Source organism: Onychostoma macrolepis, chromosome 09 (genome assembly GCF_012432095.1).
Source record: "Onychostoma macrolepis isolate SWU-2019 chromosome 09, ASM1243209v1, whole genome shotgun sequence".
In the NCBI taxonomy this organism is placed as follows: Eukaryota; Metazoa; Chordata; class Actinopteri; order Cypriniformes; family Cyprinidae; genus Onychostoma; species Onychostoma macrolepis.
In genome coordinates this window covers 22,970,109-22,996,264 of record NC_081163.1, presented here as the reverse complement: position 1 = coordinate 22,996,264, position 26,156 = coordinate 22,970,109, and the positions used below count along the sequence as shown (strand labels likewise).

The following is a 26,156-nucleotide window of genomic DNA, read 5'->3' as shown; positions in this document are numbered from 1 at the left end:
ATTGAACAAAATGCTTACCTCGCTCTGCTCAGACCTCCCGCGGACTGAAGCAAGAGCGCGCAACTCATAAAGAAATAAAATACTTTTTTTCCTTTTCTCACACACACATATATATATATATATATATATATATACACACATTAATTACCCAAAGAAAAACATAAGGATTTTGAGTGAATTACAACAAAAACACAAATTATAATCAACACCTGCTACACTAATAGGCGGAAATTAGCCTAATCCTAATCTTTAATGTCGGAAAGAATAAAATGTAGCATCCCACTGGTTGACAATCATAAACATTCACCGCACTATACATGCAGTTCGCTGACAATTCTGGAATTTCGGTCAAATACATGCTTATTTCACTGCTTATAAAACATACAATATGCTTCGCATGATCGTTCATATCTAGCCTATAAATACACAACTTTAGCGACAAGACAAAGGGATGTAGTTGGTGTGAGAACAGCGTTGACAGCAGCAATGGTTGTTCCCTCCACCATGTTTAAAGTTTATGACCTGCCAACTCGGAATTAAACTTGGGTATCAAAATTATTTCCGAATTTCCCAGTAGTAAATACGACTTGAGAGGCCGTTCACGTTCAATTTCCGATTAGGAAACTCATATTTCCGATAGCACGTGAAGGCAGCATTACTTGGCGCCAGTAGACAGCCCTTTTTTCTCCCATAAATAAAAACCGCGGAGTGAAGAAGAGGTGGAGTTACGAGACTTCTCAGACAGCTGAAGTGTCCAATGGAGTTAAGAGATTTGCTTTCAAGCTATTTTCAATACTTTAGATTGGTTAATAATTTGTAAAAATAACAGACCCACGTGGGGACTGACCAATAGCATCGATTTGTGAAAAAATATGAAATTGACAAAATGTGGACATAGGTTTCCGCCCGACAGCGAAACAGTGTAATATCTCGTTATCACAGGAAAAACATTGTTTTTATGACACAATATGTCATTATGAGAAAATATACCAATTTAAGGACACATTATCTCGTTATTACAACAGAAGCATATCGTTATTACAAGAAAATGTGTTGTTGAAGAAGACTTGGATTACTAGAAGACAAAGAGATATCATTGCTGAGGATCACTGAAGTAGGTTAGGTTACTTCCAGGTAAGTCTCTAGGTACTGTAGGTAAGTGTATGTTCTCTTGACATTCCAGACAACTACTTAAGGTGTGTGTGTGTGCACGTTATTATGCTCATGACGAGAGCTGATGAGTTGCAGGTACATGTGATTAATACTCTGGTCACTTGATACGTTCAAGTCCTCCTGGGATGTTCTTACGAGTTGAGTAATTACGACGTCAGGTGCGTTCAAATTACTTTGGTTGGAACATTATGGCGATTTAACTTTTCTACAAAAAATTCTAAAAAATGTTTAACTCTGCATCAACAAAATGATGAATAAAGAATGTGCATCATTGTGTTTTTGCTCATTTCTGTTTTTATTCAATTTATGAAGGTGATATAAACCGAATCATTATATATTCTATGATACTTAATACAATAATATATGTTTATATGTAACATATAGTTTTATTATACATTTCCGTCGCACCGTTTTGTGGCTCAGATCTGGAGCCTGTGATACCTCTGGGGTGAATCCAGTGTGGGGTCAGTTTGTCATATGGGTATTGAAACACATTTTTAAATGAGATTTCATAACTTATTTTTTTACCCCTTTTAATAATTAAATTGCTATAAACTAAGAAAGTATGTTGTTTTATTATGTAATAATGATTCTGTTCTGTTAGACAAATGTCATATCCAAATATCAAGAGTAACAGCTTTTAAGCTTACTTTTTCCATTTTCTGAGACAAAGGCCGTTTGTCAATCGGAAAGCTGCATCCTCCAGAGGTCGCATTTGTTGGCTGCCTACGTCATAAAGAAGATCTTATTTTAGAATATTAACAGTTATAAATTTGACCATTATTCTTAGTTAAGTGTAAATTGTTGTAATATGCTTAAGAGAAAATAAACCAGGCTTGATGTCGTATGCAGCCTACAAATGTGACGTCCGGAGGATGCAACCTTCAGTTTGAGAAACGGCCAAAGAGTTTTCCCTTCTTAAATTACAAAAAAATAAAAAATAGAAAGCATTATTTGTGCTCATTTAATAGTGACAATTTGGTGGTCGTCGTAATTATAATATGTTTAATATTTTACTTATTATTTTTCACTTTTATTTTTTGTTGTTTTATTTTATTATATTATTTTATGGCTGACAGGGCGCATGTAAACCGCGCATGCTCCCTGATCTTGAGAACAAACCACGCCCTTAATGATGTCGTCAGACAAAACTGTTTTAAAGCAAGGCTATGGAGCGCGCCGCGGAGGAGACGAGGTGTTTCTTTTTTTAAAAGGATGTCAGTGGAGGAGAGGCTTCACCACGCTGAATAGGCAAAATAAACTGCTTTCGTGGGAAAAGAAACATCGTATTATTTAATTTAATGAATCAACAGACTAATGCAAATCATCGTTATTTGCCATTAACATTTGTGTTGGATTGATCTATATGCTATTTTATATCAGAAGTTACGGCACTGTTAATTTATTTCTATGGTATGCGCAAAAAGTAATTGACTTTTGCTTCAATGACGTTAAGGCTGTAATTAGTATGATAGGTAAGGCACACATCCAAGTTGACCGTTACGCTTTCGCCAATGGTAGAGCCGCGGAGGTTAATATCTCCCGAAATTTAGACCATCTCTGCTCAGACTCGAAACAACAGGAAGACAGAACCGGAAATAGTAGAAGAACAAAGAAAATGAAAGTGTCTGTATCCACTATAAATGATTTTTGCAATTTCAAAAGAAAGTATATAATGTGGCAGTATTTAATAAAGTATCATGTGAGAAAGGGGAATAGAACTTGTAAAAAATAAATCACGGATATCTCTGGGAGAACAGATGAGAAACAACTGATTGATCAATATCACGCAAGCATTGCAAAATGTATGTAATAGCAAGGATACTAACAACCATTGCTTTGTTTCACCTAGGTAAGTATGCAATTACATTTATATTTGCTCTTCTGTTTAAAACTTGTTGATAAGTGTTTGTGTAGATAAGTGTAATTTGGGCTATAGTTTATTGTGACATGAGGCACACAATGTAAAATGTAAAAGGGGTTTTCCATGGCAAATCAACAAACTCGCAAAACAAAACTTTCCTAGCTGAATTTTTATTATTCTGTGAATGTGTGTGCTATTTTTGTTTGAAAATTGTCTATTTTTTTTATTATTATTTTATATTTTTTTACCACAAATAAACCATTTATTTAATACAACCAACATTATTTGGGTTGACATCTTAAAGTATAAGAAATGTTGAAATGTTCCAAAGTTTTGGTAATGCTAAGTGGTGAAATAAGCTATTCTTCTTTATTTTGATTCAATGCAAATATATCATGTGTAATTGTTTTCAACAAAATATTAAAAATTATTTATAATTATATTTATTTGTCCAATTACATTTGAGCCCCTGAAAATGGGGGTACTGTGTATAAAATGGTTGTGTATAAAAGCATTTTATGTTATATTTTTGTTTAACCCCTTGAATTAAAGCTTGAAGTCTGCACTTCAATTTAATCTTGATTGTTTTATTTTTAATTCTGTTCTGGTGGGATACAGAGCCGGAATTATTACATTTGTGTCAGTGTCCAAATATATACAGTTAGGTCCATATATATTTGGACACTGACACAATTTTCATAATTTCGGCTCAGTATGCCACCAGAACAGAATTAAAATGAAACAATCAAGATGAAATTGATTGTTTCATTAACAACATAAACTGCACGCACCCTTACTGAAATTTTAAAGCGGTTATGTTTATTTTTGAAAACGTACGTTCCCAATAAGTAACTAGATAAGACAGTTTGGGGTGTGCAGTTTATGTTGTAGAACAAAACGTATCGTCAAGTTATGTTGAAGACAGGCTTTATGTTCATCATAAATTGAAAATGTCCTGTTCTGAAGCACACGTCTCCCCTGCTGGTGAACTTGAAGAGCTGCCTCCTCAGACTTGCAGACTCTATGAAGAGTTTGATATCATAAGATCAACATAAGATCAGACATTAATTGCAGTCTGCGTGACAGATCTTAATCAAGTGTACCCATGACTATTCGATCCTGTATGTGTTCATCTCTGTTACCGAAGTCACGGGGTTCCAGTCTTCTCCTTTTCACCAGGACGTTGTACTCTTTGATAGAAACAGGCTCACTCGTGAATCACAAGAAATACTCCTTGTATTTTACACAATATCAAATCTCTTCTTGTCACTCTCCTCATTATGTAAATATGTGTTCAAGCTTCATTTCCGTAGGCATAGATTAATGAACTGACCTGGACCCAACCATCTTTTTAACCAATTTTGTAACACTTTATTATCACTGGGAAATGTGAACTCACAAAAACCATCAAGTGTGATGAACTACCTCCCTAATCACAATGTAATCACATCCTCTTAAAGGCATTACGCCCATTACAATGGCCTTTGACATACATTGGTTTATAGAGCTCTGTGTTGCAATAAAGGTGAAAAACATTTGGATGGTATTAGGCTGCTCTAAAAAATGAATAAAATTTTTTACTGTATTTCTTAAGTGTATCTAAATGTTTTCATTTTCACCTCTTAAGGATTGTGCATGGACTTACCTGCCCCTGTACATCTGGTCCTGTCTTCACAATACTTTGTCCACTTGTTGTCCTGGAAAATGGGGCCAGGCTCTCCTGATGGTGTCCACTATACAGTCAGCGTGCATGCACTCAAGTATGTGATGTACTGTTTTCACACATGGCAAAATAGAGCACAGAAATAAGTAATTTGTTTACTAATTGGAATATGTAATATACAGGTGCTGGTCATATAATTAGAATATCATCAAAAAGTTGATTTATTTCACTAATTCCATTCAAAAAGTGAAACTTGTATATTATATTCATTCATTACACACAGACTGATATATTTCAAATGTTTATTTATTTTAATTTTGATGATTAGAGCTTACAGCTCATGAAAGTCAAAAATCAGTATCTCAAAATATTAGAATATTTACATTTGAGTTTGAATAAATGACCATCCCTACAGTATAAATTCTAGGTATCTCTTGTTCTTTGAAACCACAATAATGGGGAAGACTGCTGACTTGGCAATGATCCAGAAGACAAACATTGACACCCTCCACAAAGAGGGTAAGTCACAGAAGGTCATTACTGAAAGGTGTGGCTGTTTACAGAGTGCTGTATCAAAGCATATTAAATGCAAAGTTGACTGGAAGGAAGAATCTGGGTAGGAAAAGATGCACAAGCAACAGGGATGACCGCAAGCTTGAGAATACAGTCAAGCAAAGCCGATTCAAACACTTGGGAGAGCTTCACAAGGAGAGAACTGAAGCTGGAGTCAGTGCATCAAGAGTCACCACGCTCAGACATCTTCAGGAAAAGGGCTACCAAACCACTTCTGAACCAGAGACAACGTCAGAAGCATCTTAACTGGGCTGTGGAGAAAAAGAACTGGACTGTTGCTCAGTGGTCCAAAGTCCTCTTTTCAGATGAAAGTAAATTTTACATTTCATTTGGAAATCAAGGTCCCAGAGTCTGAAGGAAGAGTGGAGAGGCACAGAATCCATGTTGCTTGAAGTCCAGTGTGAAGTTTCCACAGTCAGTGATGATTTGGGCTGCCATGTCATCTGCTGGTGTTGGTCCACTGTGTTTTCTGAAGTCCACAGTCAACGCAGCCATCTACCAGGAAATTTTAGAGCACTTCATGCTTCCTTCTGTTGACAAGCTTTATGGAGATGCTGATTTCATTTTCCAGCAGGACTTGGCACCTGCCCACACTGCCAAAGGTACCAAAAGCTGGTTCAATGACCATAGTGTTACTGTGCTTGATTGGCCAGCAAACTCGCCTGACCTGAACCCCATAGAGAATCTGTGGGGTATTGTCAAGAGGAAGATGAGAGACACCAGACCCAACAATGCAGATGAGCTGAAGGCCACTATCAGAGCAACCTGGGCTCTCATAACACCTGAGCAGTGCCACAGACTGATCGACTCCATGCCACGCCGCAATGCCTGCAGTAATTCAGGCAAAAGGAGCCCCAACTAAGTATTGAGTGCTGTACATGCTCATACTTTTCATTTTCATACTTTTCAGTTAGCCAAGATTTCTAAAAATCCTTTCTTTGTATTGGTCTTAAGTAATATTCTAATATTTTGAGATACTGATTTTTGACTTTCATGAGCTGTAAGCTCTAATCATCAAAATTAAAATAAATAAACATTTGAAATATATCAGTCTGTGTGTAATGAATGAATATAATATACAAGTTTCACTTTTTGAATGGAATTAGTGAAATAAATCAACTTTTTGATGATATTCTAATTATATGACCATTATAATGGAATAGATAGAAATATACAGGATTTTAGAAACGATACAGCATTATAAAGATACGTTGAGAGGCTATTCCTACTTCTACCTTTAAACCTAACCAAAACTGTTTAAAAAAAAAAAAAAGAAATATGTACAACATAAAGTTAAACATGACAGACATATTAAATTACAATAATTTATGTATTGCTACAATGCCAGAAGAGCTACACCAAAAGCAGTCCAAACGACGATGTGTTGTGGTCGCAGTACTTTCTGATAGGATACATTAGTTTTGTGTGAGTAACAGAGCAAAATTTAAGTTCTTAATCGTTTGAAATATACTTGAGCATACATTGAACATACATCAGTGTGAATGACCTAAAGTGACTGAAACTGAAGTGTAATTTGATTGTTTACTTTAGCACAGGTCCATCACTTAGGCCTGCATAGAGAGGGCGGAGTTTATGACCTGTACTGCAGCAAAAATGTTTTGGCTTCACTTTTCAGGATGTGTGAGGCACACTTTATTTAAACGCACATCACAGTGTGTGACGAAGCAGGCGAGAGCCAGTGAGCGTTTTGATATTAATGCTGTAAAACCTTTCATAAAGCTTCTTGATTTGGCAGTTATTGAATTTGTAACGAGCACGGATTTTGGGTCTCATCCTCTGCAATCTTTTGGATTCTAAATATTTGGATTATAGTGAACAAAACTGATTACTTTTGTGATTTTTATGTTGTGTACTTTATGGTTCTATTGTCAGTCACAGCATGCCTTTTGTGTCCCACAGCAAACAAAATGAAAACTACATTATAAGTAATGGTTAAACGGTTACAGAAATATTATTCATTTTAAGGTTTTAAAGAGTAGTAGCTTAATCCTTCGAAAGGAGTTGGCAGCACACAGAAGTCACACAGAATAGAACGAAATGTTATAATTTCATATTAAGTAAAGGAGTGAACTACGTTTAATAAATGCAATAGAAAACAATGCCATTTATATGACAACTGAATACAGTATAATCAAAATAATGAAACAATTTCAGTATTCATGTAGCCTATTCTGTAAAGTTGCTCATACGAAATTCATTTACATTTTAGATGCTGTCAATACATCAATATTATGTTTAGATGTCACTATTGTACATTTCAGTGTCTATGCAGACATAAGTAGGGCCTAAATGTTTAGTAGTTCCACACTTTACATAAAAATACATATGAAAACCCATCAGAGCACGTTGGAAATACAAGTTCAGTTCAATTTTAAATTCGTGTAAACTGGTAAAACGTTAATGTAAGGATTTGGCTCAGTTTAGATGATTTGCCCTCTGTCAAGCTCAGATGGATGCTTATTCTAATTCTGATTCTTTTTTGTGTTGACAGTGGTGGGGAGGTGGTGGTGAAGGAGTGTGATAAGGTGGCATTCCCTCTGCAATGCAATCTCACAGAAGCCTTTTCTGATGTGGAGGACACCTATTACGTCAGTGTGTCTGCTGCTCTGGGCAACCGCACCTCACCATCTTCCTTCTGCGACCCATTCAAACCCATTTATAACAGTAAGAGAGAGACAGTTTCATGTGATTTTTTTTATTTGGATTATTTTTATTTATAAGCCTACATGAACCACAAAACATGCCCCATGGTTACGGCGCGTTGCAGCTTTTGTGTCGACAATCCTATCTTGGATTAATGCAAAGCTTCTGTAATACTTGTTGGGGAGTAAATTATACAGCTCTTATACATCAAGTCTAGTCAAGGCATCTTTATTTATGTAGCTCTTTATATAATACAGTTTGTTTCAAAGCCAATAGCTTTGATAGACAATGGTAAACAATAGTCATTATTCAGTTGAAATCAGTTCATTGTTGATTCAGTTTGACTCAATAACTGGGGTGCGTTTTCCAAAAGCATCGTTAGCTTACTATTGTCGCAAGCTCCTTTGAACTCTATTGGTAATTATGGAACTTGCGACTATAGTTGCTTTTGAGAAACGTACCCCTGCTCAGCTTAGTTCAGTTCTCATCCAATAGTGTCTGTGTAGTCAAGTCAATAATATTACCAAACATCAGGTGTCCCCAACTAAGCAAGCCGGCGACAGTGGCAAGAAACCCAAGTTCCACTAGTGAAAGAAATGGGAGGAGTAAAAAACCTTGGGAGAAACCAGGCTCAGTTTGGGGCTGGTTCTCCTTTGGCTAGACAAACCAACGTGATGTGGTTTAAATCCAGGCTGTAACACAAGATGATGGACTGATATCTTTCAGAACAGTTCATCCAGTTTCTTCTTTGAAAATCAGGATGAATTATGCCAGCGTTTGGTGGGGGAATCAAAGCTGGCCTTGGGTCTGTGCAGAGGACTTGTCTGGTTCTCGTGGTTTTCGCTGAAGATCTGTGCCGATGGCTTTCTAGTCGACAAGGTCTTCGCAGAGGATCTGTCTCTGTAGCTTGTGTATTTGTCTGTAGTGCTGATCTGGAGACCTGACTAGTGTTGGGCGATATGCTCAATTTTCATATCGTCCTGTCATCAGCCTGTGAGATCGCCGATACACTATATTATTGTGCTAATTTATTTAATTATTTATTTACTTAGTTTCATTGCCGGAATGTGAACCAACTCCAGCGTAAGGCTAAAAGCAGCCTAATGTTTTTAATATGACTGAATTTGTATTTAACATGATAACAAATTAAGAGAAACATCCTAAGTTACTAATTATAATGCTTAAATTTCCTCAGTTATTCAAAAAGCAGCTACAGAAAACAAGCAAAGAACATTACATTACCAAAGAACATCATCACAAGCTCGGCCTAGCGTGAGTTTATGCACTTTAAAAACACTCCCATTATAATCAGTGAATCTACACTGCATGATGAATCAATCTCTTATACTTACATTGCACATTCATCTTCACTTTGTTGTTTATGATGAGAGAACTCGCGAGTCAGAATTCAGTCAGCGCGCGCTGAACAACGGAACTCCGCTGTTCCAGCGATGGCACATCTGAACGCCTCTGATTGGCCATTGCATTCATAAACTCAGCATAATCGTGTGATTGGTTATAATAATGTGCAACACTAAAAACGCGGAAAAAGAAATATAATGCAACAAATAAGCCCTAATATTAATTAAATAGTATTACTAGCTTGATAATAATAATAATAATAATAATAATAATAATTATCGTCTTCGATATTCATATGAATAGTCTATCATATTCATATGCCTGTATGTAAGTCTTAGAATAATTTTACCTTTCAGATGAGTCTCTTTTACTGGGATTCTGTGTTATCTGTCATCAGTTACTCAATTATTCAATGAAAATGTCAATATAACATTTTAAATAGAATAGTTTAGTATTTTAAATCAATGAGACTTTAAAAATATATAAATATTACATTTACATTTAGTCATTTAGCAGACGCTTTTATCCAAAGCAACTTACAAATGAGGACATTAGAAGCAATCAAAACCAACAAAAGACCAACAACATGGAAGTGCTATTACAAGCCTTGGTTAGCCTAACGCAGTACACATAAAAAGTTTTTTTTTTTTTTTTTTAAAGAAAATGAGTAGATAGAATATAGAAAAAAGAAACCTAGTGTTTTTTTAATTAATTTATTTAATTTTTTAGAAGAAACAAGTAGAATAGAAAAAAGAAAGCTAGTGTTGGTTTTACAAGAAAAGCTAGCAGTTAGAGAATAAATATGCAATTGATGGAGGGTCAAATGTGTGTTTTTCTTTGTTTGTTTTTTTAAATAAAAAGAAGACAGATAGATAAAATAAAATTAGAATAGAGAGTGCTAGAGTTAGAGGGTCAAATAAAGATGGAAGAGATGAGTTTTTAGCCGTTTCTTGAAGATAGGTAAGGATTCAGCTGCTCTGATTGAGTTGGGCAGGTCATTCCACCAGATGGTAACAGTTAATGAAAAAGTCAGTGAAAGTGATTTTGTGTCTCTTTGGGATGGCACAATAATGTGTCGTTCACTTGCAGAACGCAAGCTTCTAGAGGGCACATAAAACTGAAGTAATGAATTTAGGTAAAGGGGTGCAGAGCCAGTGGTGGTTCTGTAGGCATACATTAATGCCTTGAATTTAATGCGAGCAGCTATTGGTAGCCAGTGCAAATTGATGAACAGAGGCGTGACGTGCGTTCTTTTTGGCTCATTAAAGATTAATCTTGCAGCGGCATTTTGGATTATTTGAAGACCTGCCAAGAGAGCATTGCAATAGTCAAGTCTGGACAGAACAAGAGCCTGAACAAGGAGTTGTGTTCCGAATGTTCTGAGAGAACGGGCCTGATCTTCTTAGTATTGTATAATGCAAATCTGCAGGACCAGGCAGTTTTAGCAATGTGGTCTGAGAAAGTCAGCTTATCATCAATCACAACTCAAAGGTTTCTGGCTGTTTTTGAAGGAGTTATGGTTGATGAGCCTAACTGGAAGGTGAAATTGTGATGAAGTGATGGGTTTGCTGAAACTACAAGCAGTTCTGTCTTAGCTAGTTTGAGTTGAAGATGATGGTCCTTCATCCAGCAAGAAATGTCTGGTAGACATGCTGAGATGCGAGCAGCTATCGTCGGATCATCAGGATGGAATGAGAGGTAGAGTTGAGTGTCATCAGCATAGCAGTGATATGAAAAGCCATGTTTCTGAATGACAGAACCTAGTGATGCCATGTAGACAGAAAAGAGAAGTGGTCCAAGAACTGAGCCCTGAGGCACCCCAGTAGCTAGATGTTGCGACTTGGATACCTCACCTCTCCAAGATACCTTGAAGGACATATCTGAGAGGTAAGACTCAAACCACTGGAGTGCGGTTCCTGAGATGCCCTTTCTCAATAGGGTTGACAGGAGGATCTGGTGGTTAACCATATCAAAAGCAGCAGACAGATCCAGCAAGAAAATATTATTATTATTATTATTATTATAATAAAAATATTAGTCATTCTTTCAATATTTTATATTTTGTACTATAACTAAATTAGCAAATGTTTCTATTTATTTTCTATAACAACACACTAGTTGATGCATCATCATCCTGCACATGCTGAACTTATTTCTAAATATGTTACAAATTAAAAGTAAATTATCATCGTTCTTAAGGGGTTCTTCTTGCCCCATCTCCAAATTAACCGGGTTTGTGAGAAGACGTTCTTTGTCGGTAACACTTTATAATAACTGCACGCTATGAATCATTAGGTAAGCATTAGTAAATAGTCAGTTCATCCTTTATAAAGCATTGTCCCAACATTAATAGTCATTAGTAAGCAGTTTATAAATACAGCTATAAATGCCTCGTTCTTTATTTATAAGCATACCTATTACAAAGGAGATTTAAAGGCTCAGTTATCTTCCTAACAGAAAAAATAAACAAAAACAACACAGAGGGATACAGAACTCAGAAATATTTTTTTCAAGATTCGAAAAAATGAAACTGTACAACTGTACACTTGAATTTTTATTTTATTTTTTTCTATGAAATTGCAGATGATTTTTTCATTTTTTTTATCCAGTGTACAGTTGTACAGTTTCATTTTTTGCATCTTGAAAAAAAATATTTCTGTGTTCTGTATCCATCTGTGTTGTGTTTGTTTAAAGGGGTCACATGATGCAATTTCAAGTTTTCCTTTCTCTTTGGAGTGTTACAAGCTGTTTGTGCATAGATAAGATCCGTTAAATTGCCAGTGGTGGAAAGAGTACTGAAAATTTGTACTCGGGTACAAGCACTGTTACATTGCTGAAATAATACTCAAGTACTCTTTTGGCACCAGTACTTTTACTTGTAATTAAGTAAAAGTACAAAGAACTCCTCTCAAAAACTACTCAGAGTACTAGTTACTAGTTACTTTTTAGCCGGTGATATTTAATAATGAAAAAAATAATAATTTATATCAAGGATCTACAGTGGGTACGGAAAGTATTCAGACCCCCTTAAATTTTTCACTCTTTTTTATATTGCAGCCATTTGCTAAAATCATTTGTTAATTTTTTTTCCTCATTAATGTACACACATATTGACAGAAAAACACAGAATTGTTGACATTTTTGCAGATTTATTAAACAAGAAAAACTGAAATATCACATGGTCGTAAGTATTCAGACCCTTTGCTCAGTATTTAGTAGAAGCACCCTTTTGATCTAATACAGCCATGAGTCGTTTTGGGAAAGCCATTCCTCCTTGCAGATCCTCTCCAGTTCTGTCAGGTTGGATGGTAAACGTTGGTGGACAGCCATTTTTAGGTCTCTCCAGAGATGCTCAATTGGGTTTAAGTCAGGGCTCTGGCTGGGCCATTCAAGAACAGTCACGGAGTTGTTGTGAAGCCACTCCTTCGTTATTTTAGCTGTGTGCTTAGGGTTATTGTCTTGTTGGAAGGTAAACCTTCGGCCCAGTCTGAGGTCCTGAGCACTCTGGAGAAGGTTTTCGTCCAGGATATCCCTGTACTTGGCCGCATTCATCTTTCCCTCGATTGCAACCAGTCGTCCTGTCCTTGCAGCTGAAAAACACCCCACAGCATGATGCCACCACCACCATGCTTCACTGTTGGGACTGTATTGGACAGGTGATGAGCAGTGCCTGGTTTTCTCCACACATACCGCTTAGAATTAAGGCCAAAAAGTTCTATCTTGGTCTCATCAGACCAGAGAATCTTATTCAGGTGTTTCTTAGCAAACTCCACGCGGGCTTTCATGTGTCTTGCACTGAGGAGAGGCTTCCGTCGGGCCACTCTGCCATAAAGCCCCGACTGGTGGAGGGCTGCAGTGATGGTTGACTTTCTACAACTTTCTCCCATCTCCCAACTGCATCTCTGAAGCTCAGCCACAGTGATCTTTGGGTTCTTCTTTACCTCTCTCACCAAGGCTCTTCTCCCCCGATAGCTCAGTTTGGCCGGACAGCCAGCTCTAGGAAGGGTTCTGGTCGTCCCAAACGTCTTCCATTTAAGGATTATGGAGGCCACTGTGCTCTTAGGAACCTTAAGTGCAGCAGAAATTTTTTTGTAACCTTGGCCAGATCTGTGCCTTGCCACAATTCTGTCTCTGAGCTCTTCAGGCAGTTCCTTTGACCTCATGATTCTCATTTGCTCTGACATGCACTGTGAGCTGTAAGGTCTTATATAGACAGGTACAGTGGGGCAAAAAAGTATTTAGTCAGCCACCAATTGTGCAAGTTCTCCCACTTAAAAAGATGAGAGAGGCCTGTAATTTTCATCATAGGTATACCTCAACTATGAGAGACAAAATGAGAAAAAAAATCCAGAAAATCACATTGTAGGATTTTTAAAGAATTAATTGGTAAATTCCTCGGTAAAATAAGTATTTGGTCACCTACAAACAAGCAAGATTTCTGGCTCTCACAGACCTGTAACTTCTTTAAGAGGCTCCTCTGTCCTCCACTCGTTACCTGTATTAATGGCATCTGTTTGAACTCGTTATCAGTATAAAAGACACCTGTCCACAACCTCAAACAGTCCAACTCCAAACTCCACCATGGCCAAGACCAAAGAGCTGTCAAAGGACACCAGAAACAAAATTGTAGACCTGCACCAGGCTGGGAAGACTGAATCTGCAATAGGTAAGCAGCTTGGTGTGAAGAAATCAACTGTGGGAGCAATTATTAGAAAATGGAAGACATACAAGACCACTGATAATCTCCCTCGATCTGGGGCTCCATGCAAGATCTCACCCCGTGGGGTCAAAATGATCACAAGAACTGTGAGCAAAAATCCCAGGACCACACGGGGGGACCTAGTGAATGACCTGCAGGGAGCTGGGACCAAAGTAACAAAGGCTACCATCAATGCCCAACTGAGCAAGCCAGAGGCGACAGCGGCAAGGAACCAAAACTCCCTTTGTGACAGAATGAAGAAAAAAAACCTTGGGAGAAACCAGGCTCAGTTGGGGGGCCAGTTCTCCTCTAGCCAGACGAAACCTGCAGTTCAGTTCCAACCGCAGCCATGTCAGATTGTGTAAAGGGCTTATCTGATTCCCATGGTCTTGTCCCGATGGGACATTTTAATTTATAATTTAATGTATTTGTTATATTTGTGTTTTATTCATTATTAATAAGTGCTTAATTACTACTAATAAATGGCTAATATTCTAGTAATATGCATGCTAATAAGCAACTAGTTAAGAGACCCTAAAATAAAGTGTTACCGTACGTTTTCATATTATTTGCCATTGACTATTCAAACGCGAGTTTTGAGCTGTGTAGAGTAACGTTAGTGCTTGTTTGTCGTTTCTCCGATCACAAATGCAGACATGGTAATGTTTACGCGGCACGATGCAACGCATAAAAAGACACTATAAGTCATTATAATCAGTAATTACTGTATGTCCTCACTGGATGCAACAAATGCCTGGTTTTTAATGGGTTTTATTGATTTTGTGTTGTCGCGCATCACAATACAGTAAGGGGCGTAACATTTCCGTCTCACGCTTGAGGTATTCAGCCAATCACAATGCACTGGATAGCTGGTCAATCAGCATGCCTTGCTTCTCAGAACGATGAGCTTTGTAAAAATCAGCGCGTTTCAGAAAGGTGGGACTTAGAGGAGCAACAATAATTTACAGTATGTGGAAAATGTGTTTTTTGAACCTTAAACCACATAAACATATTGCATTACACCAAATAATGTTCTTTTTAGCAACATCATATGACATCAAACTTTTCTGTTTGGAAGATAAATGAGCCTTTAAATCTCCTTTGTAAATGCAAGGTATAAATAGTCCTCACTTTAGATGAGCTCACAAAAATAGATGACTGGCAACTACTAAATGTTTTATAACTACCTGACTCAATCATGAATTACAGCAGGAATGTGTTAATAAAGCATTTATTAACACACTGAGCAACTATTACCATGTCCGGTTGTCAAGTCTGGTTGATGCATTCGGTGAGGTTAGTTTGTGGATGATAGGCTGTTGTGAGCTTTTGTACAACTCCCCATTGCTTGCATACTTGGCTAAGCAAACTGGAAGTCAACTGAGCCTCTCTGTCAGAAACAAGGTAGGCAGGAGTGCCCCATCTTATAAAAATCTCCTCGATCAGGATCTGGGCAATTCGTGGTGCCTTAGCCTTCCTCAATGGGAACAACTCCACCCATTTAGAGCAGTAGTCAACCACGACTAAGAGGTGTTCATTCTGTCTAACGCTCTTTGGAAATGGCCCCATGAGGTCTACTCCAATCATACAGGTGCTGGTCATATAATTAGAATATCATCAAAAAGTTGATTTATTTCACTAATCCATTCAAAAAGTGAAACTTGTATATTATATTCATTCATTACACACAGACTGATATATTTCAAATGTTTATTTCTTTTAATTTTGATGATTAGAGCTTACAGCTCATGAAAGTCAAAAATCAGTATCTCAAAATATTAGAATATTACTTAAGACCAATACAAAAAAAGGATTTGTAAAAATCTTGGCCAACTGAAAAGTATGAAAATGAAAAGTATGAGCATGTACAGCACTCAATACTTAGTTGGGGCTCCTTTTGCCTGAATTACTGCAGCAATGCGGTGTGGCATGGAGTCGATCAGTCTGTGGCACTGCTCAGGTGTTATGAGAGCCCAGGTTGCTCTGATAGTGACCTTCAGCACATCTGCATTGTTGGGTCTGGTGTCTCTCATCTTCCTCTTGACAATACCCCATAGATTCTCTATGGGGTTCAGGTCAGGCGAGTTTGCTGGCCAATCAAGCACAGTAACACTATGGTCATTGAACCAGCTTTTGGTATCTTTGGCAGTGTGGGCAGGTGCCAAGTCCTGCTGGAAAATGAAATCAGCATCTCCATAAAGCTTGTCAACAGAAGGAAGCATGAAGTGCTCTAAAATTTCCTGGTAGATGGTTGCGTTGACTGTGGACATCAGAAAACACAGTGGACCAACACCAGCAGATGACATGGCAGCCCAAATCATCAAGGACTTCAAGCAACATGGATTCTGTGCCTCTCCACTCTTCCTTCAGACTCTGGGACCTTGATTTCCAAATGAAATGTAAAATTTACTTTCATCTGGAAAGAGGACTTTGGACCACTGAACAACAGTCCAGTTCTTTTTCTCCACAGCCCAGTTAAGATGCTTCTGACGTTATCTCTGGTTCAGAAGTGGCTTGGTAGCCCTTTTCCTGAAGACGTCTGAGCGTGGTGACTCTTGATGCACTGACTCCAGCTTCAGTTCTCTCCTTGTAAAGCTCTCCCAAGTGTTTGAATCGGCTTTGCTTGACTGTATTCTCAAGCTTGCGGTCATCCCTGTTGCTTGTGCATCTTTTCCTACCCAGATTCTTCCTTCCAGTCAACTTTGCATTTAATATGCTTTGATACAGCACTCTGTAAACAGCCACACCTTTCAGTAATGACCTTCTGTGACTTACCCTCTTTGTGGAGGGTGTCAGTGTTCATCTTCTGGATCATTGCCAAGTCAGCAGTCTTCCCCATTATTGTGGTTTCAAAGAACAAGAGATACCCAGAATTTATACTGTAGGGATGGTCATTTATTCAAACTCAAATGTAAATATTCTAATATTTTGAGATACTGATTTTTGACTTTCATGAGCTGTAAGCTCTAATCATCAAAATTAAAATAAATAAACATTTGAAATATATCAGTCTGTGTGTAATGAATGAATATAATATACAAGTTTCACTTTTTGAATGGAATTAGTGAAATAAATCAACTTTTTGATGATATTCTAATTATATGACCAGCACCTGTATGACCTGGTTCAACAATGGGTGTGGATTGAAGGTGACCGAATAACTCACAATAATAGCTCACGGATGGTTTGTATTGTTGGCAAGTGATACATTCTTTGCAATGCTTCCACACATCAGATCTTACACTTGGCCAGTACACCGTGTCCAGTAGTCTGAGTAGTGTTTTGATTCTGCCCAAATGTCCACTCATAGGATCGTCATGGGCATAATGCAAAAATTCTTTGCGTAGATCTGAGGGAATGATAAGTTGCAGTTTCTGACCTGTTTGTCTGTCTGGTATGCTCTGGAACAAAATACCATTATCAATCATGTAATGTACACAAGAAATGTCTTGGGACATCTGTGATTTTACCTTTAAGATAAGCTCCTGGATCTCTGGGTCCTTTTGCTGTGCGGCAGATATACTAAATATGTCCACTGGTTGACAGTGGACATATGACAATATGACAGTGAACACAGCTGCAAGGATCATCGGTGCCCCTCTCCCCTCCATCCTGGACATTTTCCTTACACGATGCTCCAGCAAAGCCAACAGTATCGTGAAGGACTCCTCACACCCCTCCCACAGTCTCTTCCAGCTCCTACCATCAGGAAGACGGTACCGCAGCATCAGAGCCCGCTCTGCCAGACTGCTCAACAGCTTTTTCCCCCAGGCTGTGAGAGCCCTGAACTCAAATCACCCCGCCCCTCTCTGAACCCCCATACAAACCCCCTACCTCCTGAAACATGGCCCATCTGAAACTTATGGAACTTTTTTGTGCAATCGAAGTGTGCTACACGCAGGTGAGTGGGCCTGTACAAACCACCTGTAGTAGCACACTCTCCTCACTCTCCTCCTCTATGTGCACTAGTCACTTTTCACACACACTGCTGTGGGTACACAAATCCCACAAAAATACTCAGCAATATACATATGTTTACATGCTCATGCACTACAAATCATCCTGCACTGTTCCCCAGCCAGCTGCTGACTCACAATGTTCTCTTCGCACATGTACAGTATTTATCTGAAGCACTCGTATAGTTTGTATAGTTTGTATTTTTTAGTTTATGTATAGGTAAAAAATTATTTTATATATATATAGCATATTTATAGTCAAATCTATCAGTAGGATAGTTGTGTATAGGTTTATACTGTTTTTACTTCATTGCTGTATGCCTGTATTTATGTAGCACCGTGGTCCTGTGAGGCACGGCATTTCGTTCCACTGTATGCCCCGCATGTAGCGGAATGACAATAAAGCTCAACTTGACTTGACTTGGTTGGTTGGTTGGTAGGTTGCTGGACTTGGTAGCTCCTACTACTGCAATGATGTCTGAGACTAGTTGTTCTGGTGACGTGGATAACACATCAGGCACTACATTGCAATAGCCTTTACGATATTTGACGGTAAAGTCATAACCTTGTAGCCGTATGGTCCAGCGGGTAAGTCGCGATGAAGGCTTAGGATGTTGAAATACCCAAGTTAATGCATTGTGATCAGTAATGACCTCAAATGTCCTCCCTTCTAGATATGGTCTCCATTTTTCAACTGCCCAAATTACTGCTAAACACTCCTTTTCAGATACTGAATAGGACTTCTCTGCTCCTCTGAGTAGTCTGGATGCATATGAAATGACTCTTTCTCCATCCTCCCTTTCTTGAGTAAGTATTGCACCCAGCCCTATCTCACTTGCGTCCGTTTGCACCCGAAATGGTCTATTGAAGTCTGGCGGTAAGAGAACTGGCACTTGAGTCAAGTCCCGTTTTATGATGTTGAAAGCTTGTTGACATTCCTCTTCCCAAATCCAGGTGGACTTTTTTTGCTTGACGGCATGTAAAGGTGCTGCATTCGTTGAGAAATGTGGAATGAAACGGTGGTACCATCCAGCTAATCCCAAACATCACTGCACATCTTTGAGAGACTGTGGAGTGGGAAAATTGTTGATGGCTGAGACTTTGTTGGGATCCGTCTTAACTCCCTCTGCTGAGATTATGTGACCTAGGTAAGTGATGTTGCGTTGCATGAAATTACATTTTCCGAGGTTAAGTGTAAGTCCAGCAGTATGTAAACACTGGAACACCTGAGAGATCATAAATGTGCTCCTCTTCATTTTTGGAGTACACAACTACATCATCAATATACACCAGACAACACTTGCCTTTAAGGTCTCTTAAGACAGTCTCCATAAGTCTCTGAAATGAGGCCGCTGAGTTCTTGAGGCCAAAGGTTAACCGCAAGAATTCAAATAAGCCTGAAGAGGTCACAAATGCTGTTTTCTGTATACTATCCTCTTCCATCTCAAGTTGCCAATAGCCGCTTTTGAGATCCAGTGTACTGAAGACTGTAGCGCCATGGAAAGATTCCAATATTTCCTGGATTTGTGGCATGGGGTAGGCATCAAGATGTGTTTTGGCATTTAAGCCTCTATAGTCAATGAACAACCTGAAACTTCCATCCAGGGTTTCCGCGGGTCCTTAAAAAGTCTTAAAATGTCTTAAATTTACTTTATCAAATTTAAGGTCATAAAAAGTCTTAAATTGTACAAGAAAGTCTTAATTATGATTTCAAGAGGTCTTAAATTTGGGTACAGACCAGAATCACGATGCAGCTTAATGTGACAATTAACCTTCAAAAAGCTATAAATAAATATGAGCGCAGCAGTTTCAAAGTCCGGCGCTGCTTTGTGTTCTGCTGTTACCGCGGAAACCATTCGAAAGCGCCTCCTGCTGGCAGAGAATGAATGCGCATGTTCAATAAGGCTGTTGTTGTGAGTAGTGTATTCATGCAATACCAGAGGCTATAGTTTCAGAACCGGATTTCTAGGACCCTATATATATATATATTTTTAATTATTTTATTTATTTATTTTTTGTATGTATGTATTATGTCAGGTCTTCCAGCCAGTTCTATCAAACCTTTACAATTAATCCAGAACATGCAGCAAGATTAATTTTTAATGAGCCAAAAATAATGTAAGAAAGAATGAAGAACATCACACCTCTGTTTATCAATTTGCACTGGCTACCAATAGCTACGACCACTGGCTCTGCACCCCTTTACCTAAATTAATTACTTCAGACTTATGTGCCTCTAGAAGCTTACGTTCTGCAAGTGAACGCCGCTTTATTGTACCATCCCAAAGAGGCACAAAATCACTTTCACAGACTTTTACATTAACTGTTCCTTCCTGGTGGAATGACCTGCCCAACTCAATCCCAGCAGCTGAGTACTTAGCCATCTTCAAGAATCGGCTAAAAACACATCTCTTCCATCTTTATTTGACCCTCTAACTCCAGCACTCTCTATTCTAATTCTATTCTTTAAAAAAACAAAAAAACCTTGCTATGTGTACTGCATTAAGCTAACTGAGACTTGTTATAGCACTTGCATACCATTGCTCTTTTGTTGATTTTGATTGCTTCCATTGTCCTCATTTATAAGTCGCTTTGGATAAAAGCATCTGCTAAATGACCAAATATTAGTGGCTCATACTATTTTATAGCACTTGCTATTCAATTCTGTATATTATTATTTTTTAAGGAATTACGTAGTTGTTTAATTGTATACACTTAATTATTGTCCTAACCAACTCCTAACCCTAAACATACCCGTTGGTAACCCTCTTGAAATATTTAACCTAATTTATTTCAATATATTCTATATATTCTGGTTTTAAATTCAGTTTTCTTGGAAAGAAAGACTTGTGTCTGTAAGAGACTTCAGTTCATTAGCCGCAGCGCTTCATGTCTGATGTATGACAAACTTAAAGTGCAGTAAATGGTAAAACACTTGCGGTACAAATTGGTGTGATTATTAGTACTTCAATAAATGTAAAATAATTTGAATACAAATACTAATTTACTACAACCAGCATCACAATGAACTGTTTTGCACAGCTAAAAAGGCTAAATGGAGATTGCTGACTCCCCCTCAAATGGGGGAGCTAGCTCTTACATTAAAAATAAGATGGAAAGATAAAAAATGAATAGTTTCCATGGATCTAGTCTTTGCATCTGTTTGTTTGTTTAATGTTTGAATCAGGTCTCCTCTGTTGGAGTAGATAGCTGTCCCAAAAATAGGGTCCTAGAACTGCAGCCTCCGTATTGCAGGAACATTAGGTTTTTGTTCAGACCAATGTGAAAATCGACCCATGTTTTTACCTTGCAAACACGCAGAGCTGTAAATGTGAACTGGTGGGTCAATAAGAAGATAATTCATTATAAAAATCTAAACAGTAAAATGTGTTTGTATGTTATTTAATTCATATAATAATTTATTGCTAATACTTGTTTAAATTTATGTAATTAATATTTTTGACTCATCCATTTTCTTAAAAAATGGTTTAAAGGCTGAAATGTGAAGTGTATCATTTTATAAAACGTTTTGTTTTCCTGAACACTTATATCTGAACTGTAAATCATGCTTTTTACAGTCATTTTACAGTTTAATAGTTTACCATAGACATTGCCCTACCCTGCTCATATGGTATTAATTTTATTTGTGCAGGTCTTAAAAAGGTCTTAAAAAGTCTTAAATTTGAGCTTAAAAATCCTGCAGAAACCCAATCCAACCTTTTTGGGTACAACAACCACAGGCGATGCCAATGGTGAGACAGATGGTTGTATGAAAAAACTTTTTGTTCAACAGTTCCTGAATTTCATCATCAACAAATTTCTGTTTGTCGATGGAAAGTCTGTACGCCCTTTTTCTGACTGGCAGTTTCATCAGTGGTTATAATTCGATGTTTGACTATACTAGAATGTCCAATCTCTCTTGAGCATACAGTAGGCCAGTCCAGCAACAGTCGTTCCAATTTTTCCTTGAATGATGGTGTAGTCTCTGCTTCAAGGGTTAGTCTTTGTATGGATTCAAGCACTGTGTCGTCCGTGGTAGCTGCTTGCTTTTGCCCATTGGCTAACATAAATGTCTGGCCCTTGCTTGGCTGACTTGGTTCACCCTTGCTCAGTTGATTCCAGACAGATTCTTGAATTAAAGACAATGAACTACCTGTATCCAGCATGGCCAAAAAAAACTATCACGTAAGACTATAGGTATTTTGACCATTTATTTACAGTTTGATGCTGCATTTTGATGGACTGCACCACCCTAGTGCTTGCGGGTATATGTTTTTTCTTTTGCTCTTCAGAATTTACCGGATTCCAATATTTTTTGGCTTCATCAAAATCACGTTCAATTTGTGTCCCAATTCTTACAAGCTCGCCAACATTGGTTACGGTACCTCTTAACAAACTAGCCAGGCGAGGATTACAATTACGTAATATGGCCAGTACAATGTCTTTCTCTGACATGTTCTTTCTCCATCTTAAACAAAGAGCACGATAGTGAAATGCAAAGTCTTTTATGCTCTCCTTGGCAACTTGCTTTCTCTCCACCAGCCTTCGTGACGCCACATCTTCATAGTCTTCGCTAAGAAAAGATCGCAGGAAGATATCTTTAAATTGCCCCCAACTATGTACTTTCCTTCTCTCGGCTTACCACCAGTCTTTGGCAGTTTCCTTTAACACTGTGTTAAGAGATGCCAAGATCTCCTGATCACTCAATGGCCTAACCGCAAAATATTCCTCACAGCGTTCAATAAACAGAATAGGATCCTCCTCTTGCTTATTACTGAAACAAGGAAAGTCTAATTTGACCGGTGGATTATAGGACATTAACGTTTTCTCTTGACTGGATAAAGAGCTTTGCTGAACTTCATAGGTATGATTTTGACTTTGCTCAGCATCATGAGCACCATAACCAATTTTAGTGGTCACAGGCGTGGTTATTGAAGTAATTGATTTGAATTTGGCTTCAAGTTGCCCATCCCTTCTTTTCAGACAGTCAACCATCGATCGACCGAGGTCCTGTACAGACATTTCCACAACGTTCTTGACTCTCTCACATTCACGTTCCATCCGATACACCAAACGATCTTCTATCCTTTTACATTTGTTCTGGAATTCCACTTGTGATACCCAGCCACTCATCTTCTTAACACATTCATCAGCTAGTCCTTCCAACGCATTGAATCTATTAGTAAGCTGTTCAATGAAGTTGGTAACCGAATCAGAAAATGTCTCTCTCTCCAAAGCAGGTGGCGGGGGTGGTGGAAAAACAAACTCAGAGCCATCAATTACATCAACTATGCTATCTTCACTTTCCTCTTCAGAATCTATGTATAGACCGCTAAAGGTAGTTATTAAATCTTTGAGGGGTTCTCTGGGTATGGTGAATGAACCAGATGCAAAATCTACCTCTGGCACACTCTTCCTTATCCAGAGCTGCTTGACTTGCCATCATGTATCAACTGTTTTCAAACAACTAGTCAGGGTCCCTGTTCGGGCGCCATTTATATAACCGTTACCTTGTTCTCACAAAAGTGTTGGTTATAAGTCTGATTTATAGGGAGGGAACCACTAACTAGATTTTGTCTTTCAAACACCTTAATACACAATAAAAAAACATACCTATTTCGCCAACAATAACTCAGAACAACATAGAAGTCAAAATCTTATCTGTTTTTATGAGATACAGATGATGATGACAATGATACTGATGTTGAATGTTCATTCCCCACAGGTGTAGAAGTCAATGTCCATGAAAGCCAATGTCCAAAATTACCATCCTAACATGTCCGAAGTGCAACAAGTAATCCTTAATGTAGACATCAATCCAAGCCACGAGAAAGTCTTTAAAGTCACTTTTGTGGCATAACCTGTTTCAAGGATCCACAACAGTTGAAAGCCTCATTCATAGCCACAAAACCCACGTCAAAGCCATCCTAATGATGCAGGTCAAAAACAGGCTTACAGCTACAACTACAAGCTGCTTTCCTCAAGCAACCGTCTCTGATATGAACAGGGAACTTTGGAACATTCTAATGAAGCACAAGACTGCAAATCGAATCATCATCCATGTGGTGAAGAATGATATTCGGAAAGAGCAGTCAGAACTCCTTAAGAAGCATTTCAGTGAACTCTCTGAAACACTTCAAAGACTTAAAGTTCAGTTGTTCATCAGTGGACCACTCCCAGCAAGGGGAACTAACATGTTTTCACGGTTGCTTGGGCTGAATACATGGCTACAAAGAACCTGCAGTATAAAAGGGGTCAACTTCATCGACAACTTCAGTCTTTTCTGGGGCCATAGACAACTGTTTAAACTGGATGGCCTCCACCCAAACAAACTTGGTGCAAGAGTGCTAAAGGACAATATCTATTTCTCCCTCCGTCATCCTTCAGTAGTGTGTGCCAATCCACTCAACCTGAATGGCACACACACACCTGGACAGAATATGAGTCACCACAGGACTTTATATCAGCTTCCGAGTCATTATGTGGTTGACACATCCCACAAGGACACTGATAACGCCACGCAGCCAAAACAAACCCTCCATCTGCTGTAGGTGAACCAAACACAACTGATAACAGCTCTCAGTGATATGTGTCGGGTCCCCGCTATGATGGCAGCAACAGTCCTCGATGAAACAGCCCCTCCTAACTTTAATTTTATAAGTGTCTGCAGGACTGTTAGGAGAGGTGGAGGTGTAGCTGCTCTTATTTAAAGATGTCTATCAATGCAAGCAAATGTCATTTGGTCAGTACTTGTCTTTTGAATATCTAGGTATTGTGCTGAAAGGTGCTCCACACATTCTGTTTATCATTATTTACAGGCCTCCAAAATACTCTCCAGCCTTTGTTGAATAGTTCACAGAACTGTTATCAATGATTTCTCAAAGTTTGACTGTTTTGCTGTTGCAGGGGATTTTAATATTCACATGGATAAAGCAGAAATCAAAACTATAAAATAAATTATAACTGTTTTAAACACTTTTGACCTGATTCAGCATGTGCATGGACCCACACACAGTCGTGGACACATTCTAGATTTACTCATCAGTAGAGGTCTAAACATTTCATCCATTGTTATTAAGGATGTAGCACTATCTGATCACTTCTGTATTTTCTTTGATATACTGATCTCTGTTACCACTGAATCTAGATCTGTCTCTGTCAGAAAGAGATGCATTAACAAAAACACTAGTGTGCTATATATGGAGGCTATGTCTTTAACACCAAGCATTTCTGCAGACTCTGTTGATCTTCTCCTTAATTCCTTTAACTCAAAATTTAAGAATGTTATTGATGATATTGCTCCTGTAAAAGTCAGTAAGAAGACTGGCAGACAAAAATCACCCTGGAGAAAATCAACAGCAGTTCAGAGTATGAAAAGACAATGCAGCAAAACTGAGCGGATGTGGTGGAAGACGAAACTTGAAATTCACTATAGCATCTATAAAGAAAGCCTTAATGCTTTCAATGTGGAACTAGCCACAGCTAGACAGACCTGCTTCTCAAAACTTATAAACAGTAACTTAAACAACACTTGCACTCTTTTTGCTACTGTTGAGAGACTGACAAACCCCCAAATCAGAGTCCCAGTTAAATGCTCTCCAACAGCAAATGCAATAAGTTTGCTTCCTTCTTTTCTGAGAAGATCAATAATATCAGAAAGGTGATTAGCACATCCTCAAGTTATGCAGAGGTCAGACAGATTCGACCGCAATTTCAAAAAGAAGTTATCATGTCTGTTTTTGAAGCAATTGATAAAAGTTTTGGAAGAAATAGTACAGCACCTGCTGTCTTGACACACTTCCCACATCTTTTTTCAAAAGTGTGTTTAACTGTTTAGAAGCAGATCTCTTAGAAGTGGTGAACACCTCACTTCTTTCTGGGACGTTTCCAAAATCCCTGAAAACTGTGGTTGTTAAGCTCCTTCTGAAAAAGAGCAATCTTGATAGCACCATATTGAGCAACTATAGACCAATATGAAATCTTTCTTTTATAGGCAGTATTACTGAAAAGGTAGTTTTTAATCAGCTGAACAACTACTTAAACTCAAATGGATACCTGGACAATTTTCAATGTGGTTTCCGACCGCATCACAACACAGAGACAGCACTCATTAAGATATAAATGATATTCACTTTAATTCTGATTCTGGCAAAATATCAGTGTTGGTACTACTAGATCTAAGTGCTGTGTTTGACACTGTAG

The 26,156-nt window shown here is 38.1% G+C and overlaps 1 protein-coding gene across 1 annotated transcript in view; it reads left to right on the top strand.

The window, feature by feature from the left end:
- Positions 1–2,357: 2,357 nt before the first annotated feature.
- crfb2 (cytokine receptor family member b2) overlaps positions 2,358–26,156 on the top strand; it is a 40,236-nt gene continuing 16,437 nt past the window's right edge. The window contains exons 1-3 of the mRNA XM_058786556.1: positions 2,358–3,025; positions 4,665–4,797; positions 7,786–7,958. Of these exons, the coding sequence (XP_058642539.1) occupies positions 2,977–3,025; positions 4,665–4,797; positions 7,786–7,958 (355 nt within the window). The 5' untranslated portion in view covers positions 2,358–2,976. The remainder of the gene's footprint in view (positions 3,026–4,664; positions 4,798–7,785; positions 7,959–26,156) is intronic.